A 22,707-nucleotide genomic window follows, 5' to 3' on the forward strand; every position below is an offset into this window, starting at 1 on the left:
TTATCGGTTAAATGGTGTGATCCTGATTTCTATAACTATTTTAAATTCTGAAACCCCATACTCTCCGAAATAAGAGACGTAGGGGATGAAAGATACCAAGGCACGGTCCTGACCGGCGTTAACATGACAAAGTGCAGGATTTATCTTGGTCCCTCTCGCATTTCAAGTGGACACTGACATCCCCATGGTGTCACCTGGGGTAGCTGCCTTAAACATTCGTTAAAGGTAGTGATCTAAAATGTGCCACGCGTTCATCCATAAGAACGTTAAGAACTTGGGTTTGGGCGCGGGGTTAGTAACCCTCCCCTAGAAAAAAGCAGCCTACTATGAAAAAACGTAAGAAAAGAAAAAAAAAATCCGTCTAAAGTTGACGAACCCCGCAAAACTTTTAAGGACCATGATCTGTGAATCTGCACCTGGAATGTTCGCAATCTTTATAGAAAACATGCAGTTTACGCATTGGCAGATGTACTTGAAAAGTACAAGGCCGACATAACTGTCATACAGGAAATATGATGGATTGGAAAAGGCGTTACAACAACACCTAAAGGTGACGCACTGTATTATAGCTGCCATGACACAAAGCATAAGTTTGGTTGAGGATTTGTAGTTGGTCGGAGGATAAAACATCTGGTCTCCAGCTTCATCCTAGTGAATGAATAGCTTGCTACAATACGGATAAAAGCAAAATTCTTCAACATCAGCTTTATTTGCGCTCATGTTCCCACTGAAGACAAGGAAGAACAGACCAAGGATATATTTTACGAGCGCTTAGAAGAAACTTATGACCATTGCCCCACACATGACATTAAAATTATACTAGGCGATTTTAATGCCAAAATTGGAAAGGAGAATATCTTTGGCCCAACAGTCGAGAAATTCACGCTCCAAAGGGAAACTCTGACAATGGTATAAAGCTGACAGACTTTGCAGCTGCAAAAAACATGGTGGTTAGCAGTACCAGGTTTAAGCATCTCGATATTCATAAGGGCACCTGGCTGTCGCCAGATCAAAGAACAAGAAATCAAATTGATCACGTTGTGATAGATGGAAGGCATGCATCGATCGTGTTGGATGTACAATCGTTTCGAAGGTACGTACCAGATTAAACGTAGCAAACAAAGTGCGAACAGACACAACACGGAAGTTGGACATCGGTAAGCTGCTATCACAACAGATAACCACAGCATATTCCACTGAACTGGCCCAATTACTTAATCAAAGCACTCCTCGTCCCTATAGCATATCAGGACCATAGAAAAGCATTGCCTACTCCATGCAAATAGCCGCAAAATCAGTACTTGGATACCAGAAACCTCTACCTAGGAATCCATGGTAAGACCAGGACTGTCGTGCTGCTACCAAAGAGAAAAATGCAGCATATAGGAATCCATGGTAAGACCAGGACTGTCGTGCTGCTACCAAAGAGAAAAATGCAGCATATAGGGTAACTTTACATTCAGTAGCAACGCGTAGCACACGAGAGAGGTATCGGGAGAAAAGGAGAGAGGAGAAACTTTTTTCCGCAGGAAAAAGATAGAGATTGAAAAGCGGGAGTGTGAACAAATCGAGGTGTACAGGAAACAGAATGAAGTGCAAAAATTCTAAGTTCTAAAAATAATAAGCAGCAGGATCTAATGGCCTACCAGACGAGCTCTCTAAAACCGGAGGTTACCCGCTGATAAGGCGTATGCATCAGCTAGTTAGCTCCATCTGGCAGGAAGAACGTGTACCCGAAGATTGGGACCTGAGCAACCTGTGTCCCGTCCATAAGAAAGGAGATAAGGCTTTATGCTCCAACTATAGGGGAATAAGTCATCTTCCTATCGCCTACCTGACAATGTCAGGGATATTATGTGAACGACTAAATCCCATGGTCAACGAAATAATTGGACCTTACCAATGCGGCTTTAGACCAGGCAAGTCCACCATCGACCAGATATTTACCCTGCGGAAAATCCTGGAGAAGACCCAATAGATGCAGATCGACACCTATCACCTTTTTGTCGATTATAAAACAGCCTTCGACAACCCGCTACGTTCAAAGGTATTCCAAGCAATGTCTGAATTTGGTATCCCCGCAAAGTTCATTCGGCTTTGTAAAATGACTCTAACTGACACAAGATCTTCAGTTAAAAAAGGAAAGAACCTCTCCGAAGAGTTTTGTACCAAAAGAGGTTTCTGGCAAGGAGACAGCCTTTCGTGTGATCTTTTCAACATCCTGCTGGAAAAGGTTATACGAGAGGTAAACGTCAAAAGAAGTGGCACAATCTACACCAATAGCCACATGTTACTTGCTTATGCTCATGACATCATGGGACGATCAGTAAAAGAAGTAACCGATACCTTTATAAAGGTCGAAGGAGAATCTGCTTAAGTGGGTCTGCCGGTAAACGGCGAGAAGACCAAGTTGATTGTGTCGACGCGCAATGCGTCCATTGAGCTCGGACAAACTGTTGAAGTTGGTTCCTATAATTTTGAAGTAGTAAAAGACTTTGTATAACTCGGCACCGCCGACACAGTTGTGAAATAAAAAGAAGAATTGTATTGGTCAACAGATGTTACTTTGGCTTAAGTAAGCACTTTAAACAACTCGCCAAACAAAAATAGCGCTTTACAAAACACTGATACTACCCTTGCTGATATATGGTTCCGAAGTCTGGGTACTTGCGCAAGCTGATTAGATCAGTGCTTGGCGTGTTTGAAAGAAAATTTCTTCGAAAGGTCTACGGACCAATCTGCGTTGACGGTGAATATCGACGTAGCATGAACCACGAGCTGTATCAGCTATACAACGACATCAGTATAGATACTCGTAAACGTATCGAGATGCTGCGATTGCGTTGGCTAGGCCATATCATAAACATGACCGAGGATGATCCCGCTAAAAAGGAGTATAAATTCGGGCCGCATGGCGGTGCACGCAGAATTGGCAGGCCAAAGAATATATGGCGCAAACAAGTGGATGAAGATATGATAAGGCGCGGTATTCCAGAAAGCGAAGCACTAAACAGAGAGAATTGGAGATCTTTTCTTAGTTCGGTCTATGGAACAAATGTTCTGTAATGGGTCAGCTAAGTAAGTAAGTAAAAAACAACCCAAAATTCTTACAATATTTCGCAACAAATTAGGAAATTGGAAATTTAATCCGATTATAATGATGCTTTTTTGAATGAGACAAGGGACCCTACCGCTCAAAGGCACTAAACAGCATCCCGATCGTAGTTGAGCCAAAACAACTCTGGTTTGTCGTGGCAGCCGGTGCTCCTCAGCTGCGTAAGATGCGCTTTGTACTCAGAGGACCTTATAACAGACCTCTTTATGGATAGATTACCCCTTAAAGGTGTTCTATGAATAGGATAAAAGACCCCTTACTGGCCCTCTAAGGATAGAAGACGTGTTAAAGGTGTATGTGGATAGAAGACCTCTGAAATGTCATTTATGAAATTAAGACCTTGAAAAGCTATTCTATGGATACAAGACCTATTAAAGGTCTTCTATGGATGGACGACATCTTAAAGGTCTTCTATGGATAGAAGACCTCCTAAGTGCTTCTGTGGCCATAACACCTCTTAAAGGTTCTCTATAGATGGAAGACTTCTTAAAGGGCTTCTATGGATAGACCACTAAAAGGTCTTCTACGACGACCTTTTAAATGTCTTCTATGGATAGAAGACCTCGTAAAGTTCTCCTATGGATGGAAGACCATCTAAAGTTTTTCTATGGACATAAGACTTCTGAAATGTTTTCTATAGAAGACATCTTAAAGTGTTTCAATAGTCTGTTTCAATAATAGACTTCTGAAAGGTCTTCTATGGATATAAGACCTCTTCTATGGATGGAATATCTATTAAAGGTCTTTAATGGATAGAAGATCCCTAAAAGGTATTCTATGGACAGAAGACCGAGGACCGCATTCACACGATAGTTATTTATGGCATCTGCAACTGCATCTGAGTGAATGCTATTCAAATCTGCTTGATAGGCTTGCTGATCGAGGGGTTCTCTATTGTAACGTTGGGCCTCTCTCTCTAGATCATGAAGATCCCTCCTGACATGCCTGGGTGGGGGTCCTATCCATCATATGTCTCCACGGTAAAAACAGAGCAAGTACTGCAAGTAGAGCATGTCATTCTTTTTCTTTACTGGAAGAATCTTTGTTTCCTCATGTAAATGTTCCGTAATGACAGTTCTCAGGGAGGCATTCTGACAGGATTCGCGGATGACACTGCCTCAAAATAGCTTACCACAGACCGACCTATAGCGTTATACGTGGTCAACAAGGCTGTTGTTGGTTGTGTGAGAATCTCGTCTGCTTTCTTTTTTCACTTGAAAACCCTTCGATCAACTCCAACGAAAGGTTGTTTTGTCTACCCCCAGGTGCTGCCAGCTAGGGACTTGAGGATCTTGTTTCTACATTTCAGCCTGTCGTACATTGCTGTGGCATGCGCCTACGACGTGGACATCCTGACGAATGTGACCCCTAGAATCTTGTGGTATTTTGTCATCAAGATCGTACAATCATCCGCTTACGTTACGATCTCAATGCCGTCTGGAGAAGGTGGAATATAGGAGAGGTAAAGGTTACACAGTTCGGGAGTTGTCACCTCATTATACGGGGCTTGCACTAACGTCCACACATATAATTGATTTCCCAACGTTTCACACATATGTAGAATGGATTATCCACCTTTGTCTGCTCGATGTCCTCAAACAGCGTGCAGTGTTTGACAGTATTAAAGGCTATCATCATTGTTCTATAGTGCGGTTAGTTCTGGTTGAGTCCTCGACTAATATACGTAGAGATGGTGTGTAGCACTATTTTGTTTAGAGAAACAATGATGCCTGGCTTTGGCAGCGGGACCATCCTATCCATTCTCAGATTTCGAGCACTATGTGGTTGACAAGCGACTGGTTGAGAAATCCCGACTCATCCACCGGGTCTAACGCTTTGGTTGATTTAGAGTTCCTGATGGCATTCGAAAAATCATTCATTTAAAATTGTGGTTTCTCCTCGGTAGGAAGAGATCTTATGCGGGGTGCTCGAAAAACTGTAGGATAAACTAATTTACACACTTCTTGGGATCAGTCAGTGTAACGTCCCCAAACGTGACTGTGATCCAATCTTCCCTCTTCCAAGGGTTCGAGGCTGCTCACATTTCACATATTCAATGTTTCAACTCTTCAGATGATTTAGCCATTTGTTTCGCTAATGCTCACCGACCAACCTATTTACTTCCGCTATCAGCTCCCTGACAGTATGATCATTGGGGTTATATCCACAAATCATTATCACTCTCATTTGCCAGTCCCCCCTCTCTGCTGGAAAATTTAGTCTCATTTGTAGTGATCGACCACCTGGTATATGCGATCGGCTGCAGCGGTGCTGATGTCTCCGAACATTAGAGGGGTTGGACAGATCTCTAAAGCTGTGTTTAGTGAACTCTCTGATGAACTCTCTTCTCCATGATTGATGAAAGTGCCGCGTTCAGAGGTGATGAAATCGAGCGGCCTTCTGATGGAAACAACGTGTTGTCAGGTGCCGTCATACCAGGTAACACCACGATTTTATATGACGAACTGTGACAATCTCCGCTTGTTCTGGTAAAGGCATCCTCATTGACCGTGTAAAACGTAGAGCTCTGCTCATATAAAAAATATGGAACTTTTGTGGGATAGGCACAAGAAGGAGATGTCCGATATAGTCCTTCTACGAGCTACTCGTCTCGATAGTTAAATAGTCACACTGCATGTTCATTTTAGTTTTAGGACAAATGCGTCATAAATTTCTTCTTTCTGGTTCCTGTCATCTCGATTTTTCGCACTCACGATTTTCCATTTCACTCTTATTTTTGGTGGAGACCTCTGATATCCAAATACGGATATTGCGCACGTTTGCATGGAGTGAAAAATACTTTCCCACTGTTATCGGAACCAGGAATGCTTTCATTAAGCAATTGTAAAAGTTGTGGCTATCTGTTTTGTTTGCAGCTTTCCGGTGTCTAACTTCCGTATTTTATTTCATATGCTATGAAGATGATCCAATTCAATGTTTCCTCCACGAATCTATCGTACATCTAGTATGCACTATCAATGTTATCCACCTATCACAACGTGATCGAATTGTTTCTTGTTTTAGTTATGTTCTCAGGCTCTTATAAATGTTGAGCGGCTTAAATCTGGCGTCGATAACTGCTGCGAAATCTATCGGTATCATTCCGTTGTCAGATTTTTTACTGTGGATACTGAATTGATTGTTGGACCAACGATATTCTCTTTTCCGTCATGGACAGGACACCGGTTAAATGTACATATCTTTGGTCCTTTTCTTAAGTGGGACAAAGAGCGCAAATAAACCTGATGCTGAAAATTCAGTTTTTATCCAATTGTAACAAGTCCAGATGTTTTAACCTCCGACAAACTACAAATATGCAACCAAACTTATGATTTTTGGCATGACAGTTATAATACATAACCTTTATGTGTTGTTGTGACGTCTTTCCCAAACCATCTATTTGCAAGTAGATCTGCTGGAGCGTAAACTGCACATCTCTATAAAGAGTCCGAATATTCTAGGTGCAAATTCGCAGATCTTACTTACTTACTTACTTAGCTGGCCCATTACAGAACATTTGTTCCATAGACCGAACTAAGAAAAGATTTCCAATTCTCTCTGTTTTTTTCTGGAATACCGCGCCTCGTCATCTCTTCATCAACTTGTTTGCGCCATCTATTCTTTGACCTGCCAATTCTGCGTGCACCGCCATGTGGCTCGAATTTATACGAGTTTTTAGCGGGTTTATCATCGCTCATTCTTATTATATGGCCTAGCCAACGCAATCGCTGCATCTCGATACGTTTAACTATACTGATGTCGTTGTATAGCAGATACAGCTCGTGGTTCATACACCGTCAACGCAAATCGGCCCGTAGATCTTTCGAAGAATTTTCCTCTCAAACACACCAAGCACTGCCTTATCTGCTTGCGCAAGTACCCATGCATCGGAGTCATACATTAGCACGGGTAGTATCAGCGTTTTGTATAGTGTTATTTTTGTTTGAGGAGATGTGGCTACTGGTGTAAATTGTGCCATTTCTTTTGACATTTGCATCTCGTATTACCTTTTCCAGCAAACTGTTGAATAGGTCACACGAAAGGCTGTTTCCTTGTCTGAAACCTCTTTTGGTACTGAACTGTTCGAAGAGGTTCTTTCCAATTTTAACTGAGGACCTAGCTTTGCGGGGATACCAAATTCAGACATTGCATGGAATACCTTTGATCGGAGGGGACTGTCGAATGCTGCTTTATAATCGACAAAAAGGTGATATGTGTCGATCTGCATCTCTTGGGTCTTCTCCAGGATTTACCGCAGGATAAATATCTGGTCAATGGTGGACTTGCCAGGTCTAAAGCCACTTTAATATGTTCCAATTATTTCGTTGACCATTAGCTTTAGTCGTTCGCACAATATCCCTGACACTATCTTATAGGCAATAGGGAGAAGACTTATGCCCCTATAGTTGGAGCATACAGTCTTATCTCCTTTCTTGTGGACGGGACACAGGATGCTCAGGTTTCAATCGTCGGGTACGCGTTCTTCCTGATGCTGATGCATACACCTTATCAGCGCGTCGCCTTCGGTTTTGAACAGCTCGGCTGGTAAGCCATCGGCTCCTGCTTCTTTATTATTCTTCAGCCGATTGATTGCTGTTTTTACCTGATCTTGGCCGGGCGGTATACATTCTATACCATCTTCTGGGATGGGATCTGTAGTATCATCGTCTTCGCTACTATTGGATGCCACCAGATTGGAGAAATGTTCCTTCCATATCCTGAGCACGCTATCTGTATCTGTTACCAGATTACCTTGCTGGTCTTTACAGGAGGATGTGCCTGTACCAAAGCCATCAGTTTGATGTTTCACTCTTTGGTAGAATTTTCGGACTTCATTCTGTCGCCTGTGCATCTCGATTTTTTCACACTCCCGCTTTTCCATTTCTCTCTTTTTCTTGCGCAAAAGACGTTTCTCTACTCTCCTTTTCTCCCGATATCTCTCTCGTGCGCTACGCGCTGCTACTGATTGTAAAGTAGCTCTAAATGCCGCATTTTTCTCTTCGGTAGCAGCACGACACTCCTGGTCATACCATGAATTCCTTTGTGGGGGTCTCTGGTATCCAAGTATGGATTTTGCGGCTGTTTGCACGGAGTGGGCAATATTTTGCCATTGTGTTGTTATGCTATCGGGAAAAGGAGTGCTCTCATTAAGCAATTGGGCTAGTTGAGTGGTATATGCTGTGGCTATCTGTTGTGTTTGCAGCCTATCGATGTCCAACTTTCGCGTTGTGTCTGTTCGTGGTTTATTTGCAACGTTTAGACGGGTACGTACCTTTGCTGCAAGAAGGTAGTGGTCCGAATCAATGTTTGCGCCTCGGAACGATCGTACATCCAACAGGCTCGATGAATGTCTTCCATCTATCACAACATGGTCAATTTGATCACTTGTTCTTTGATCTGAAGACAGCCATGTGCCCTTATGAATATCGAGATGCTTAAATCTGGTACAGCTAGCTACCATGTTTTTTTGCAGCTGCAAAGTCTATCAGCCTCATTCCTTTAGCCAAAACTATATCTTTAAAATAACCTCTTCCATTATAGCGTTCCTCAAAGTCATTGTGGCGGCTATATTACATATTCACTATAGCCTCACATGAAAATAAACACAACTGTCAATTGCTGGACTTCTGTTGCATTAGTCTTTTTTGACGACTATCACAACAGCAACAACAACGACGATTGCAATGGATATCACAGCGGCTCAATAAACTGCCATTGTCACACATTATTGTTGTTATTTTCCTGGTTTCATTCACATCCAACAGAATCTCATCAAACCAAAGAAAAACGAAAAAACAACCATCATTCTGTTGCATTCTCAGAGTCCCATCAACCGGGTGAAGACTCCCGTCTCATATTTGAGAAAATAGCAACGACGACGACTGGCGTATAATCGCCTTTTGCTTTCCGTGAGGATTGATCAATGTCGGTTAATGTCATGGCATTCTTCGACATTTGTTTTTGTAACTACTTTAAAAGTATCTTTTCTTCGTTTTCTTCTTCCTTTGGCATCTCCTTTTTCCATGGCTTTTCATTATCAGTTTTGGTATTGTGATGTGAGTTTTTCTTCTTGTTTGTATTCTGGTTTTTATTGTAAAATATCTATGGCGTTGTTGTTGTTACGTTGTTGTTGACCATTTAACGTAGATGGAAAAAGAAAAAACCTTGTTATCTATGTGTGTGTGTGTATGTGGAGTTTGTGTGCCCAGATCCACACCTGTGATCAACATGGTTTTTTCGGCCTCATCGTAATCTTCTTGTTCCTTGCAAATTCCGGTTTTGAAGAGTTTTCTTTAACTGATTGATCAAAAAAACAGCATTTGCTATTTTTTCATATTGAGCTACATATATGCAGGCATACATACATATATTGATCATAGAAAAATTCTAATTAATGATAGTAAAAAAGGGAGAATGAAATGCCGTTCTCATCAATTTGTGCTAATTTTCAAAGTTGTTCAGGTCTGACAGAAACCCCATGGATGGTGGGTTAAACTCAAAACATTTTCCTTAGATTTATAAAATATTAACATTTACCTTTCCGCAGAAGATACGAATTACAACACTAATGCCTCACATATGTTACAGGTTCCATTCAGACAGCCATTTACAAGAAAAATGTCAAAAATTATTAAAAATACAGAATGCCAGAATTTTTGACATTTGTACAATTCAAACTATTTCATTGTCGCTGAAAATAAACATGCATTTGTTTTTTTTTTTTAGAGGAAATAATCAAATTCCTTGTAAACGAGAACCCTTTTTCTTTGCAGTGCAATGAAGTTTACAACACCTCTTACTTTTTGTATGTCTGTATGTCCGTCCATTTGGTATGTTGGGTGATTGTCATTTCGACTTGTTGTAATTCCTTTTAACCAAGTTATGCTTAAGTTTTATTAATGAATCCATGTAACATGTTGCAGGTTCCCTGCATAACTGCATAATAGGTGCATCATGTCCATGTGTCCGACTGATTGTCGTCTGTCATATGGGCACACAATTTATCTCATAACCCTGACAGTTCTCAGAGGATAATGGCAAACGATAAGTAAGTCAAAAAGGATTGTTGTCATATTTTTAGAACTTGTTTGGAAAATTACAAATGCATACATGTGAATGTATGTAGATATGTTTCGTAGGGGGTAGAACTCATTATAACTACTCATTGTTAGCCTTTTTAAGTGGCATCATGTCACTCGGATATTTTTTGTTGATGTTTTACTTTAAGAATTAATTACCAACATTAATTTTAATCACTCAAGTAATATTTTTAATATTTCCCCATAATTTTATAACGAATATATTTGATTTTTATTTTTCAGATATCAGCCATTGGTAACTTCGAATTAGAAATATTAGAAATTTCAAATACAAATAACCACTTACTGTCGGGTTATTGCTGTGGTGTTCCTTTAGAAATGAGAAGTACAAAAACAACAGGTAAGTAGAAAATTCAGTTATAATTTGTTTCAATCGTTATAAGTTATAACTTGTTTATGGATCCATTAATTCAGGAATCTTAAGAGGCCATTTCACCTAAAATCTAAAAATTAGGCATTTATAAATGTATGTATGTAATCGAAATTTAGGAATAAAGACAGTCTGATATTGAGAAAAATAGTTGACCTTTTTTTGTTTGCAATTTTTTTTTTTTTAAAACGAGATTCTAACATTTTGAGCTTTGACCGCCGGTTATCCCATCATTCCCCTATAGACAACGGTTTGACATTCAAAGATGTCTCGAAGGCTGAAGTCCTTTTATCTTAAGACACAGCCGATTTACCAGTTATTATTATTCTCATGCCAGGTTTGCCTTTACCGACTATAACTTAGGACTTTACTCAGTCCCTCTTTTATCTTAAGTGAACACTGATCCCCTTGTGGTGTCAGTAGGGGAAATACCTTTAACACCCGTTAAATTTGCGAGGCGTTCACGCGTAAGATTAACAAAAACTTGGGTTTAGCATGGAGTTAGTAACCCACTCCTATAAAAACATCGTACTATGAATAACAAACATATGCCCCACAAACGTTTTAAGGACCATGATCTGCGAAACTTTTCGGACCAGAGCTCCGATTTACTCGCAAGATTAAATTAGGGGGAAGGGATAATTTTTTTTGGTGCAATTTTTTGGTCAGTGTGGGGCAAGTTTATTTTGGGGGTGGGGTAAGTTTTGGTTTGGTGGGAGAGGGGGCAATTTGCCTCCCTCAGCTTGTTCAAATTCGAGAAGAGTTTCACTCGCGAGTGGAATTCGAGCGAGTATTCGGAGCTCTGGTTTGGACTCTTTATATGTTCGGCAGCTGGGGACCTCGATGAGTTCTGTTCTGGACGATTCGTCGATAGCTGTGGTTGCTCTAACTAAAGCGGTGGCTGAACGATTTGTAGATAATCGGGAACTTGATGATGATTTGTAGATAATCGAGAACCTAGGTGTTAATGGCGTTTTGTAGATAATCGGCCGTTTGTCGATAGTCGGGCGATGTGATGTATCACTCGAAGTCCCAATGGGTTCGCTTTCGGCTGTATCGACTCAGGATCACGATGGGTTCGTCGTTCGGCAGTAGAAGTTCGAGTATTCGGCGTTCGGGTATTAGTCAAGGGCTACGGTCTAGTTTCTACCATGTACTCCTGATCACTATCTATGGAACAACTGACACGAATATCCTGTGGAACTGCAGACCGAAGGCCCAGTGTAACAGCTCACCCGAAGATCCTGTGGAACTGCAGACCCAAAGGCACAGTGGAAGAGAAAACACGAAGTCCTGTGGAACCGCTGATCCGAAGACCCAGTTGAATAGCTGACACGATGTCCTGTTTATGTATCAGCCACCACAACTTAATGGGTAGCTTTTAAAAAAGTACCCCCAACTTAATAACACCGAGGTGCAAGTTGGCAAATTTGGACCCGTTTTTTGTCCCAACCCGTGTAGCTAACTCTCTGCAGTGGTAAGCTCCAGCATCCATTTATGAAATACGTATTTAACCTGGCGTACAAAGCATATGAGAATTATGAGATGTAAGCACTGACAACAATTGTTGTAAAGTTACACTGAAATAAAATTCTCCCTTGCACAACATTGTTATTTCACTGCGGGTGGGTAGTAATGATGTAGTGTATGTTGCTTATTGGATGGATGGTCCGGTATGGGTAGTAGTTGTTGTATGCCACTGTCATTCTGAAAATACTATGTATTGGGAAGACGACACAACAACACCTAATAGTGACGCATTGTATAATAACCGTTATGATGCAATCGACGAGGTTTCGAATTTGAAGCAAGTCGGTTAGGTTAAAACATCTAATTATATTCCGCTGAATGAAATACTTGCATAAGATTCGCTTAAACACCAAATATTTTAACATCAGTCGTAGTTAGCTCCTTGCCCCACCGAAGGCAGAAACGAGTAGACCAAAGATAAAAAATGTGACCGGTATTACATTAAATTTTTTCCAGACGATTTTAATGTCAAAATTGGAAAGAAGAATATCTGTGGCCCAATACTCGGGCCCACACTGAAACATCTATCAACGGAAAAAAACAGATAGACTTCGCAGCGAAATTCATAAAGGCACGTGGCTGACACCGGATCAGAAAACAAGAAAGCAACTTGATCACGTTGTGATAGATGAAATACATTCTAGGAGCGAGATGGAAATATGATATTTCATTGTCATATTTTTGCTGCAAAGGTACGTTCCCGATTAAACGTAGCAAATAATGTTCGAACAGACACAACACGGAAATTGTTCATCGGAAGGCTGCAATTACAACATATACCCGCAGCATATTCCTCTCAACTGGCCCAAAAAGTTAATGAAAGAACTCTTAGTTTCAATTACATATCAGATCAATGACAAAGTATTGGCCACTGAATGCAAATTGCCACAAAACCAATATTTGGATACCAGAGGCGTCTACCAAAAAACCCATGACCCGGAGTGTCGTGCTGCTACTTTACAACCAGTAGCAGCTCGTTGCGCATTAAGAGGTATCGGGAGAAAAGGAGAGAATAGAAATAGAAACTTATACGTCATACTTATGACTTTGGTATAGGCACATCCTACTGTATAGATACGCAAGTTAATCTGGAAACAGATACCGATAGCGTGCACATTTTATACCAAGAGAACTTTTAAAAGCTGTGTGTACCAATACTAACGAAGATCATGAAGATTTCACAGATCCAATCCCAGAAGATAGTACACGGCAATCGATAGTTTACTAACCAGGTTGTTCAAGCCCAGCTGATAAGATGAATGTATCATCTATTTAGCACAATTTGGAAGAAGGAGAGAGACTGAAGCCTATGGTCAATAAAATAATTTGGCCATATCAGTGTGGCTTTAGACCATTGCGTTAAATCCTTGAAAAGACCCAAATGCAAGCAAGCTTAAACATCCTAATATATTCGAAGTATTCCGTGTCATCTCTGAATTTGGTATTCCCGCAAAGGTCATTCGGCTTTGTTAGATGACATTAACTGATACCAGGTCCTCAGTTAAAAACGGAATGAACCTCTCCGAAGAAGTTAGTACCAAAAAAATGATGTAACAAAACTGATTTGGACAAAACTACAGCTTTTTCATGTGACCTTTTAACGTCCTTCTGGAAAAAAGGTTATACGAGATGCAATAGCCACATGTGAATTTCTTATGGCGACGACATTGACATCTTGAGTCCATCGATAAAATAAGTAACTGTTACCTTTAAAAAAGTGGAACGAGCATCTTCTACAGGGGGTCTGGCAGTAAACAGCCGTAAGATCAAGTCGATATTATTGACGCGCAGTGCATCCACATTACTCATGCCAGTGAAAGTTGGTATCTAAAATGTTGAGGTAGTTCAATACTTCATCTACCTCGGCACCTTATTAAGTATTACAAATAACATCAGTCCATAAGTAAATTTCTAGTGTCATCCGATTATTTTCTATACTGGAACAAAGTCCGCGGAAGGCCCTTCAATGAAGTCTCTGATATGCTCCAAAACAGCTTCGACGGCATTAGAAAATCTTAATGGCCTGACCAAAATCAATTCAGAACACAACACCCGCCAACTTTAACAATTGAGTGATCCATTGAATTTACACATCACAAGGAAATGGCTTCACGAAAATATTTCACTTGGGTATCGTGCTGTAAATTTAGGTCCAATACGTATTGAAGCAGCTGCACTGTCCGGTTCTTAATTGAGCTAATACCACACGTGTTTGCCTTCGCAGCTGGCGTCTTCTGGGGTGGAGCAAACTATGTATACCTTTGTACTATGCCTGCACCCTCAGTTACTTCTGATCTTACCGCAAATGACACCATCGACCAATGTGTTTAAGGTGATTCTCATTTCAGCCATCGAGGTGGTGAAATTAGATAATCAAACCTATCTCATATGTATGTATGTCATCGATGATAACACGACGCCAAAATCGTACAATCATCCGTATACATTATTATCTCTTTGTGGTTGGGAGGGTGTGGAATTTCAGAAAGGAAAAGAGATATTAAACAGTTCCGTAGATATCAATCCGCCTCAGGTAACTCTCTGTTTCTCTCCACTAGTCCTCGACTTCATATTTATGAATACCACAAAGAACAACAGAGATATACCCTCAGCCTGTGTGAATTGAAACACTTGTTTATGTATTTAGGGGGTTTTTAGAATTTTGGGCGTATGAACTTGCCGACAAATATAGATTTGGACTAAAGCTCAAAAGGTTTGCGGGGGAGGTACCTACAGGAATAAACCAACATAGTCCATTTTGCAAGTTGGTCTTATTTTGGGAGTTATTTCTCTCCATTATATCAGGAAACATGGACTTGTCCACGAAAAACATAATATCGCTGTAAAAATATCCAAATGATCCCTAAACAGATCCTTAACCGCACTTAAACAAAAATGTTGAACATATGTGTGGGCAGTAGCCCAAGGAGTGGACCCATAGGGCCCACTTTTGAACATAAACTAAGTTTGGACAAAATATTTCGAAAGCCAAAGTTTGGACCAAATCGCTTGCTCTGTTTATGAGATATCGGGTGTACCATTTTAGCGAATATTTTCGAACTTTTGTGGAGAAGATACCGGAAGGAATGGACCTACAAGCACCACCTTCGAATTTCATCTAATATTGAAAGAAGCCCAGCAAAATTTGACGGAACGGGTTCTTTGCGATGACGTGATTTCATGTCATCTTTTGCATTGGTTCAAAGGAAGTCGTGAAAGATCCGATCTTTTCATTAGGATTTGAACCAATGCAAAGGAAGTCGTGAAAGATCCGATCTTTTCATCAACATTTGTACCCATTCCATCGATCCAATAGAGATGATGTTTGTGTTTTTATTTACACACCTGTTTATTTTCATTTTGGTATGTTCCAGTACTGCAAAAATCTACTAATTTTTACTATTTTTTCCGATAACATAAAGGAAAAATTGTTATCGTAGAAAAAATAAGTAGATTCTTGCAGTTTCTGGAACAGACCAAAGTTGTAAGAACTGTCGTCGTGATGTTGTCTTACATTTCCTGCATATCAAACAACTAAAACTTCTAAACAATTGGTATTATATGAAGTTCCAACCATCGAGCTAAAAATAGAATCGGACTGCACACATTGCTATTTTAAAAGTTCCCTTGTCTGTTCTAAATCTGACATAGAATGAAATCAATCAAATCTCGCTTCTTGGAATTTGAAAAAAAAGTCCGAAACAAAAAGGAACAAGAATCTGAAAATAAAGAAGAAACTACTCTTGGAATGAAACAATTAAAAATAAATTAATTAAGCATAAATGGTATTTTCCATAAAAAGTCTCTCCTCCCCGTTCGTTACATTTTGTTCTTAGAGATCCCTAAAGCAAGCCGGGTTGTAGATCCCTACATAGGTATTTCCGTCACTAAACAAAAGAGTATAAATTACCAAAATGTTGTTATAAAATAACAAAATTATAAAATAAAAGTAATTTACGAAATAAAAATACTTAAAGGAGTGCATTTGGAGTCCATGTTGAAATCTGAACTGGTGATGGGAAGATAATTGAAAAAACCTTTTGTAAGATGAAAGAATATCAGTTGCGGAGAACGGAGGAAGTAATCTTTTGCGTTGCAGCGGTGGTGATTACATTGCAATTTTGGATGTAAACTTTTGAAAAACTAAACTGATAAATTATTTGTAGCTGTTTCATGAATTCGTTTGAATTAATAAAGAGTTTTGTTTTTCATGAAAACCATATTTCAATACAGCATTTCCATTTTCCAAACAAGACATGAAAATTTCATGCCAAAGCATTGGTTAAAATGACATGTCAAAGCATGGGTGAAAATGACGTGTCAAAGCATTGGTGAAAATGACATGTCAAATCATTGGTGGAAATGACATGCCAAAGCATTGGTGGAAATGACATGTCAACGCATTGGTTAAAATGACATGCTTAGGGTCCAGAAAAGAACGCCATCTTTTGGGGTCCACGCTCATATAAAATTCATCGATGAAGATGCTAAAAAGATGACATGCTAGATCACTTGCACCCATGATTGAATGTCATCTTTGGCATCGAACATTTTTCTGGGAGTATTACGATATGCAAAGTGTGTACGAACGCAGTATTCTCGGGTGGTTTTCTCAAGAAGTATGGAATTCCTCCTGAAAACAACTTTTACTGTCGTAATTGAGGCAGCGAACGCAAGTTGCTTCAACAAAAATCAAAGTAATTCGAGAGCAGTTCCTTAATTTTGTGTGGGAGGTACCCGAAGTTGTGGACAAATGTAGTCCATATTCGAAACTGATCTATATCTGGTAGATATATTAGGATGTGTAAAGTATGGACCAAATCGGTCACTCCCATCAAGAGTTATCGTGTGCACAATTTTTCCGAACATTTTTGAGCTTTTGTGGGGGAGGTACCTGAAGGCTTATCTTCGAACTTAAACTAACTTTGCACAAAATATAACGAAGGCCACATTTTGGACCGAATCGGCACATCCGATCGAGAGTTATCGTGCGCTCCAGCCAGACAGACAGACGGACGGACATGGCTTAATCAACTCCAACTTGTCTGAAACACAGTTTGTCCAAACATACTTGGGGTCTAAAACCATTATTTCGATGAGGCACATTTTGCTCGTATGAAAGTGTTATACCCTCGTAAGCATAAATGCTGAGGGTATAAAAATAAAATCAGCTTGGGTTAGGCTGGGGTTTGAACACACGCCCTTGAATAACACATGAAAAAAGTGTTGTCACGGCGTGTTAAGGTTCAGAGCCAAACTCATAACTATCAAAGACTGCGCTAAGCGCTTATCATGAAAGCCATACAATGTAACGAAAACTCCACGATTTGTTTTGCGTTTGTTGTGCTGATTACGGAAATGTACAAATTTCATGGGCGACGGATCCGGTTCGCCGGTTATCTGATCCGAAAACCAGATTAGACCCAGTTCTACAGAACCGATTACTGCAAAGTGGGTATCGTTTGTGAAGCTTATAAAAATACCTAACACATGGCGTATTTATTTCATGATCTTCTTAAGCGGCTAATTTCTCCACATGTGTAAATTGACACTTAGATCGTGATATCACCAGAACGTAAAATCGTAAAGACCATTCCTGTAGAGCATTTTTAGATGTACAACTTTTACTTTGGTAAGTCTAACCGTTTTTAAGAAAAATGCAAATAACTGAATTAGGCCTCAAAAACTGATTTTCGACCCTGAATAAATTCTTTTGCACACATGGGATCGATAGGGACTTTTAGAGCATTACTTCTAATAACAAATAATAGCTCTTCACCAAAATTCTGCTTTGTGGGAATTTTTGTTATTCCTCCCTTATACGCATGTCTGTTTTGGCTGAACTAGAAAAATTGTAACCTTTGTGAGTAAAATATACAAAATGTTACCAGATTACGTTGATTGTTGAGATGCCAAATCGAAATCACGAAACTGTGTTACGTGGGTTTTAATGAACATAATTTCTGTATAGAATACATATGCAGTTACATAGTCATAGTTACCTCAACTGCATTCCTTGATTATTAAATATCTTGATTTTGTTTTTTATTTCTATTTAAAGGTTGTCCGCCTTGTTCTACAGCATTTCGTTTGTGCCTTAAAGAATACTCCGCAGCGGAGCAGGGTACACCGAGAATATCAACGGGATGTTCCTTTGGTAATACGACAACGGGGATATTGGGTGGCTCGAGTTTTGTGCTGAGTGATCCAGTTAGAGGTGCCATGATATTGCCATTTACATTTCGATGGACGGTAAGTTTGTGTGAAAGTAGAAAACTACTTAATTCTAAGCTATGAAAATATTACAAAACAAAGTGGGTTAGAAGTTAAATAGAGCATCAAATAACACTGTGCAACATTTTTAAGGTGATCTTGTGCAAACAATTCGAACTGCGGATTTTTTGAAAGTACAGACCCAAACGACAAGAAACCCTAGTTGGGTTTTGTTGTGTCAGATCCAGCTCGGATTTTATGGCCCCATCTAAACATGGTTAAATATTGAGTTTTTAAAGAAATTCGGGGCTACATCTCTGAAACCAATGCGAATCTTCTTCTGACTTCCGAAGCAAATTTGTAGATAAGAACAAGAATACAATATTTGGAGAAATAATGAACTAGAAAAACTAAATTTATTGACTCAAATTTCAAAATATATGCAAAAATACCACAATTTTTATATATTTCGCACCGTATCTCCAAAACCGTTCATTTTTTCTGAATATTTTCTTTTGGAAAATATTCCCTGGAATGTAATACACAACTCTTCAGAACATGTCATTGTTGTAAAATGCCTCTATCCCGTTGTTTTCAGTACATTTTTCAACGACGACTTAATAAAAATGTCAATAATGTAGTTAAATCCGAAATGCGAGAATAAACTGTTGATGTGAACTGTGTTTGAAATACGTATAGTAAAAGATATGATGTAAAATACCGCAGAAACAACATGAAGTAAGCATTTTAGAGTTTCAGAATGTTCTAAAGAATTGTTGAGAACTTTATTTGGAAGATTTCTGCAAAAGGTTACTTGGTTCAACTCCCAATAGTTTAGCCGATACTGACCAGAATTTCAGCAATTATGTAAAATGTTCTATATTTTATAGATTTTGATGCCCTAGATGGAGTTTTCCTTATATGTTTTCTTCAAAAGATAAGTTGTACTAGTTTAGGGCTACAATTTTGCTAAAGACAGCAAGGCCAAATTCCTATTCTTTTCTAAGATAAAGGCTTGATAAATGCAAAAAAGTGTAGATTTAGCCCGGTTTAGATGAGGCCATAAAATCCGAACTGGATCTGACAGGACAAAACCCAACTAGGGTTTTTGTAGTCTAAATATGTACTTTCAAAAAATCCATGCTAGAAGTTGTTTGCATTTTCAGTGTTGCATAGTGTAATATACCGTCAATGGATTAATTTTGGCTAACATATATGCAGATTTTTTAAATTCCATTTATTATTATTTGCAGTTTATAGGTACGATTCTCAGTATCTACTTGAATCAAACACAATGTATGGGAGTTACTTGCTGCGATTCTATAGTTTATTACTTGAATTATTCCTTTTTGACATTACTACGCCATAAACTTTCTGCATTAACTCTTTCTTTACAATCCAAACAATTAAACTTCTATAAACGTACAACAGGTTTCTTTTTAAAATCGCATTAATATTCATGGACGAGCGAAAGTAAGCGACTTTGTCTTATTGGTGGCCATAAAAAGTCTGCAAATGAATATTCCAAATAAAAGAACGTTCAATGAGGAAGATAACTATCGTTGGCAAGAATATTTTCTTTGGTGCGGAGAGGATAAAAGAAAAAGCAAAATCAAACTACATAATACCTTCATCATCAATCGGAACCAGTAGAACACACGAATTATGCGAACAAGTGTAATAAAGTGTAAATTGTATATGAGAATGAGAAATTGTTTGAAGTCATAAAACGTTTACACAATCATTTTAAGACAACGTTTTACTACAACTTTCAATGATGAGTGGAATATTAAGTGGCAACGCTTTATTACGAATTGCAATATTGGAAGATAAGGGGAAGATGAAATATTAACATGAAAGAAAATGTAAGGAACATTCTTGAATCGAAGAATACATTCGAAGAGCTTATTTTAGAGGGACAGTAGAAATAGGAAATGTCCGTATGATCCCTGGATTTGACTGTTCAAAACCTTTTATTAGATTTTAGTGGTCATCCTACTGTAAATCTGATCGAAAATCACATCACTAAAATTGCTTTAAGAACTAAAATATACATTAAAAAATGAGACTAATTTACATTGAAACTTAAACCTCTTAAAAGCCAAACATATCGTCACGTTTTTGCAAATTTAAGTAACTCTATGTACAGAAAGTCGACGCGCGCCATTGTGGTATACATATGTTTGACCCCTCTCTTCTGACTTTTTTACATTACTTTATTTTATACTCTACCGTCAAATGATATTGCAATCTCGTTTGTTGATTACAAAACCAAGGCAACAATGTATGTCATTTTAAATTGTATCAGCAGTCATGGCGAATAAATGACGAAATAATTAAAAATTTGATTTGTCCATCAATACAGATATTGGATATTCAGTAGCTAATTGGTGTAAAAAATCATCGTGAGGGAGATAAGTATTACCAAAGAGGAGGCAAGAACACACATTGTATACACAATGAAAAAATAGGGTCTATAGAAGCACCCTTTCTTTCAGAAAGGGTCTATAGAAGCACCCTTTCTTTCAGAAAGGGTCTATAGAAGCACCCTTTCTTTCAGAAAGGGTCTATAGAAGCACCCTTTCTTTCAGAAAGCGTCTATAGAAGCACCCTTTCTTTCAGAAAGCGTCTATAGGAGCACCCTATCTTTCAGAAAGGGTCTATAGAAGCACCCTTTCTTTCAGAAAGCGTCTATAGAAGCACCCTTCCTTTAGAAAGGGTCTATAGAAGCACCCTTTCTTTCAGAAAGCGTCTATAGAAGCACCATTTCTTTCAGAAAGCGTCTATAGAAGCACCATTCCTTTCAGAAAGGGTCTATAGGAGCACCCTATCTTTCAGAAAAGGTCTATAGAAGCACCCTATCTTTCAGAAAAGGTCTATAGAAGCACCCTTTCTTTCATAAAGGGTCTATAGGAGCACCCTTTCTTTCAGAAAGGTTTTATAGAAGCACCCTTTCTTTCAGAAAGGATTTATAGAAGCACCATTTCTTTCAGAAAAGATCTATAGAAGCACCCTATCTTTCAAAAAAGGTCTATAGGAGCACCCTTTCTTTTAGGAAGGATCTATAAAAGCACCCTTTCTTTTAGAAAGGGTCTATAGGAGCACCCTTTCTTTCAGAAAGGTTTTATAGAAGCACTCTTTCTTTCAGAAAGGATTTATAGAAGCACCATTTCTTTCAGAAAAGATCTATATAAGCACCCTTTCTTTCAGAAAAGATCTATATAAGCACCCTTTCTTTCAGAAAGGGTCTATAGAAGCACCCTTTCTTTCAGAAAGGGTCTATAGAAGCACCCTTTCTATCAGAAAGCGTCTATAGAAGCACCCTTTCTATCAGAAAGCGTCTATAGAAGCACCCTTTCATTCAGAAAGGGTCTATAGAAGCACCCTATCTTTCAGAAAAGGTCTATAGAAGCACCCTTTCTTTCAGAAAGGGTCTATAGGAGCACCCTTTCTTTCAGAAAGGTTTTATAGAAGCACCCTTTCTTTCAGAAAGGATTTATAGAAGCACCATTTCTTTCAGAAAAGATCTATAGAAGCACCCTATCTTTCAGAAAAGGTCTATAGAAGCACCCTTTCTTTCAGAAAGGGTCTATAGGAGCACCCTTTCTTTTAGAAAGGATCTATAAAAGCACCCTTTCTTTTAGAAAGGGTCTATAGAAGCACCATTTCTTTCAGAAAGGGTCTATAGAAGCACCCTATCTTTCAGAAAAGGTCTATAAAAGCACCCTTTCTTTCAGAAAGGGTCTATAGGAGCACCCTTTCTTTCAGAAAGGTTTCATAGAAGCACCCTTTCTTTCAGAAAGGATTTATAGAAGCACCATTTCTTTCAGAAAAGATCTATAGAAGCACCCTTTCTTTCAGAAAGGGTCTATAGAAGCACTCTCTCTTTCAGAAAGGGTCGATAGCAAGGGTAGGCATTGTGACTCACAAGAGAGCCCATGTGCTCTAAGCAATGGTGGGCAAATTGCGAGAGACTCATGTATTTTTTACACTTTTGTGTGTGAGGCAGAGCATTTCTGCCCATCAGTGGCTCTAAGTGAGCGTACATTTGTTATGGCTCACAGCCTGTGTAGATCAGCCATGCACGCGTCTTTACGAAAAAGTTAACTACAACTCTCTTTCCCATACAAAAACCCAAAATAGCATTCTCTTCTTGTGCACCATTGGTGTAGATCAATGGTGCACAAGAAGAGAATGCTATTTTGGGTTTTTATATGGGAAAGAGAGTTGTAGTTAACTTTTTCGTAAAGACGCGTGCATGGCTGGTGTAGATGCTAACACGTTGTGAACAACAACAAATTTACGCTCATTGAGAGCACAAGAGAGACCCAAAAATGTTCTCTGCCTCACTCTGGTCTATAGCAAACCCGTTCGTTGGT

General features: G+C 39.1%; 1 protein-coding gene across 3 annotated transcripts in view; it reads left to right on the top strand.

The window, feature by feature from the left end:
- Ser (protein serrate) overlaps positions 1 to 22,707 on the top strand; it is a 164,452-nt gene that overhangs the window by 25,275 nt on the left and 116,470 nt on the right. For all 3 annotated transcript variants that reach the window (XM_073962343.1, XM_073962344.1, XM_073962342.1), the window contains exons 3-4: positions 10,438 to 10,555; positions 18,177 to 18,367. In XM_073962343.1, coding sequence (XP_073818444.1) covers positions 10,438 to 10,555; positions 18,177 to 18,367 — 309 coding nt within the window. The remainder of the gene's footprint in view (positions 1 to 10,437; positions 10,556 to 18,176; positions 18,368 to 22,707) is intronic.

Source organism: Musca autumnalis, unplaced genomic scaffold (genome assembly GCF_047663935.1).
Source record: "Musca autumnalis isolate F117 unplaced genomic scaffold, ASM4766393v1 scaffold_1, whole genome shotgun sequence".
Classification (NCBI taxonomy): Eukaryota; Metazoa; Arthropoda; class Insecta; order Diptera; family Muscidae; genus Musca; species Musca autumnalis.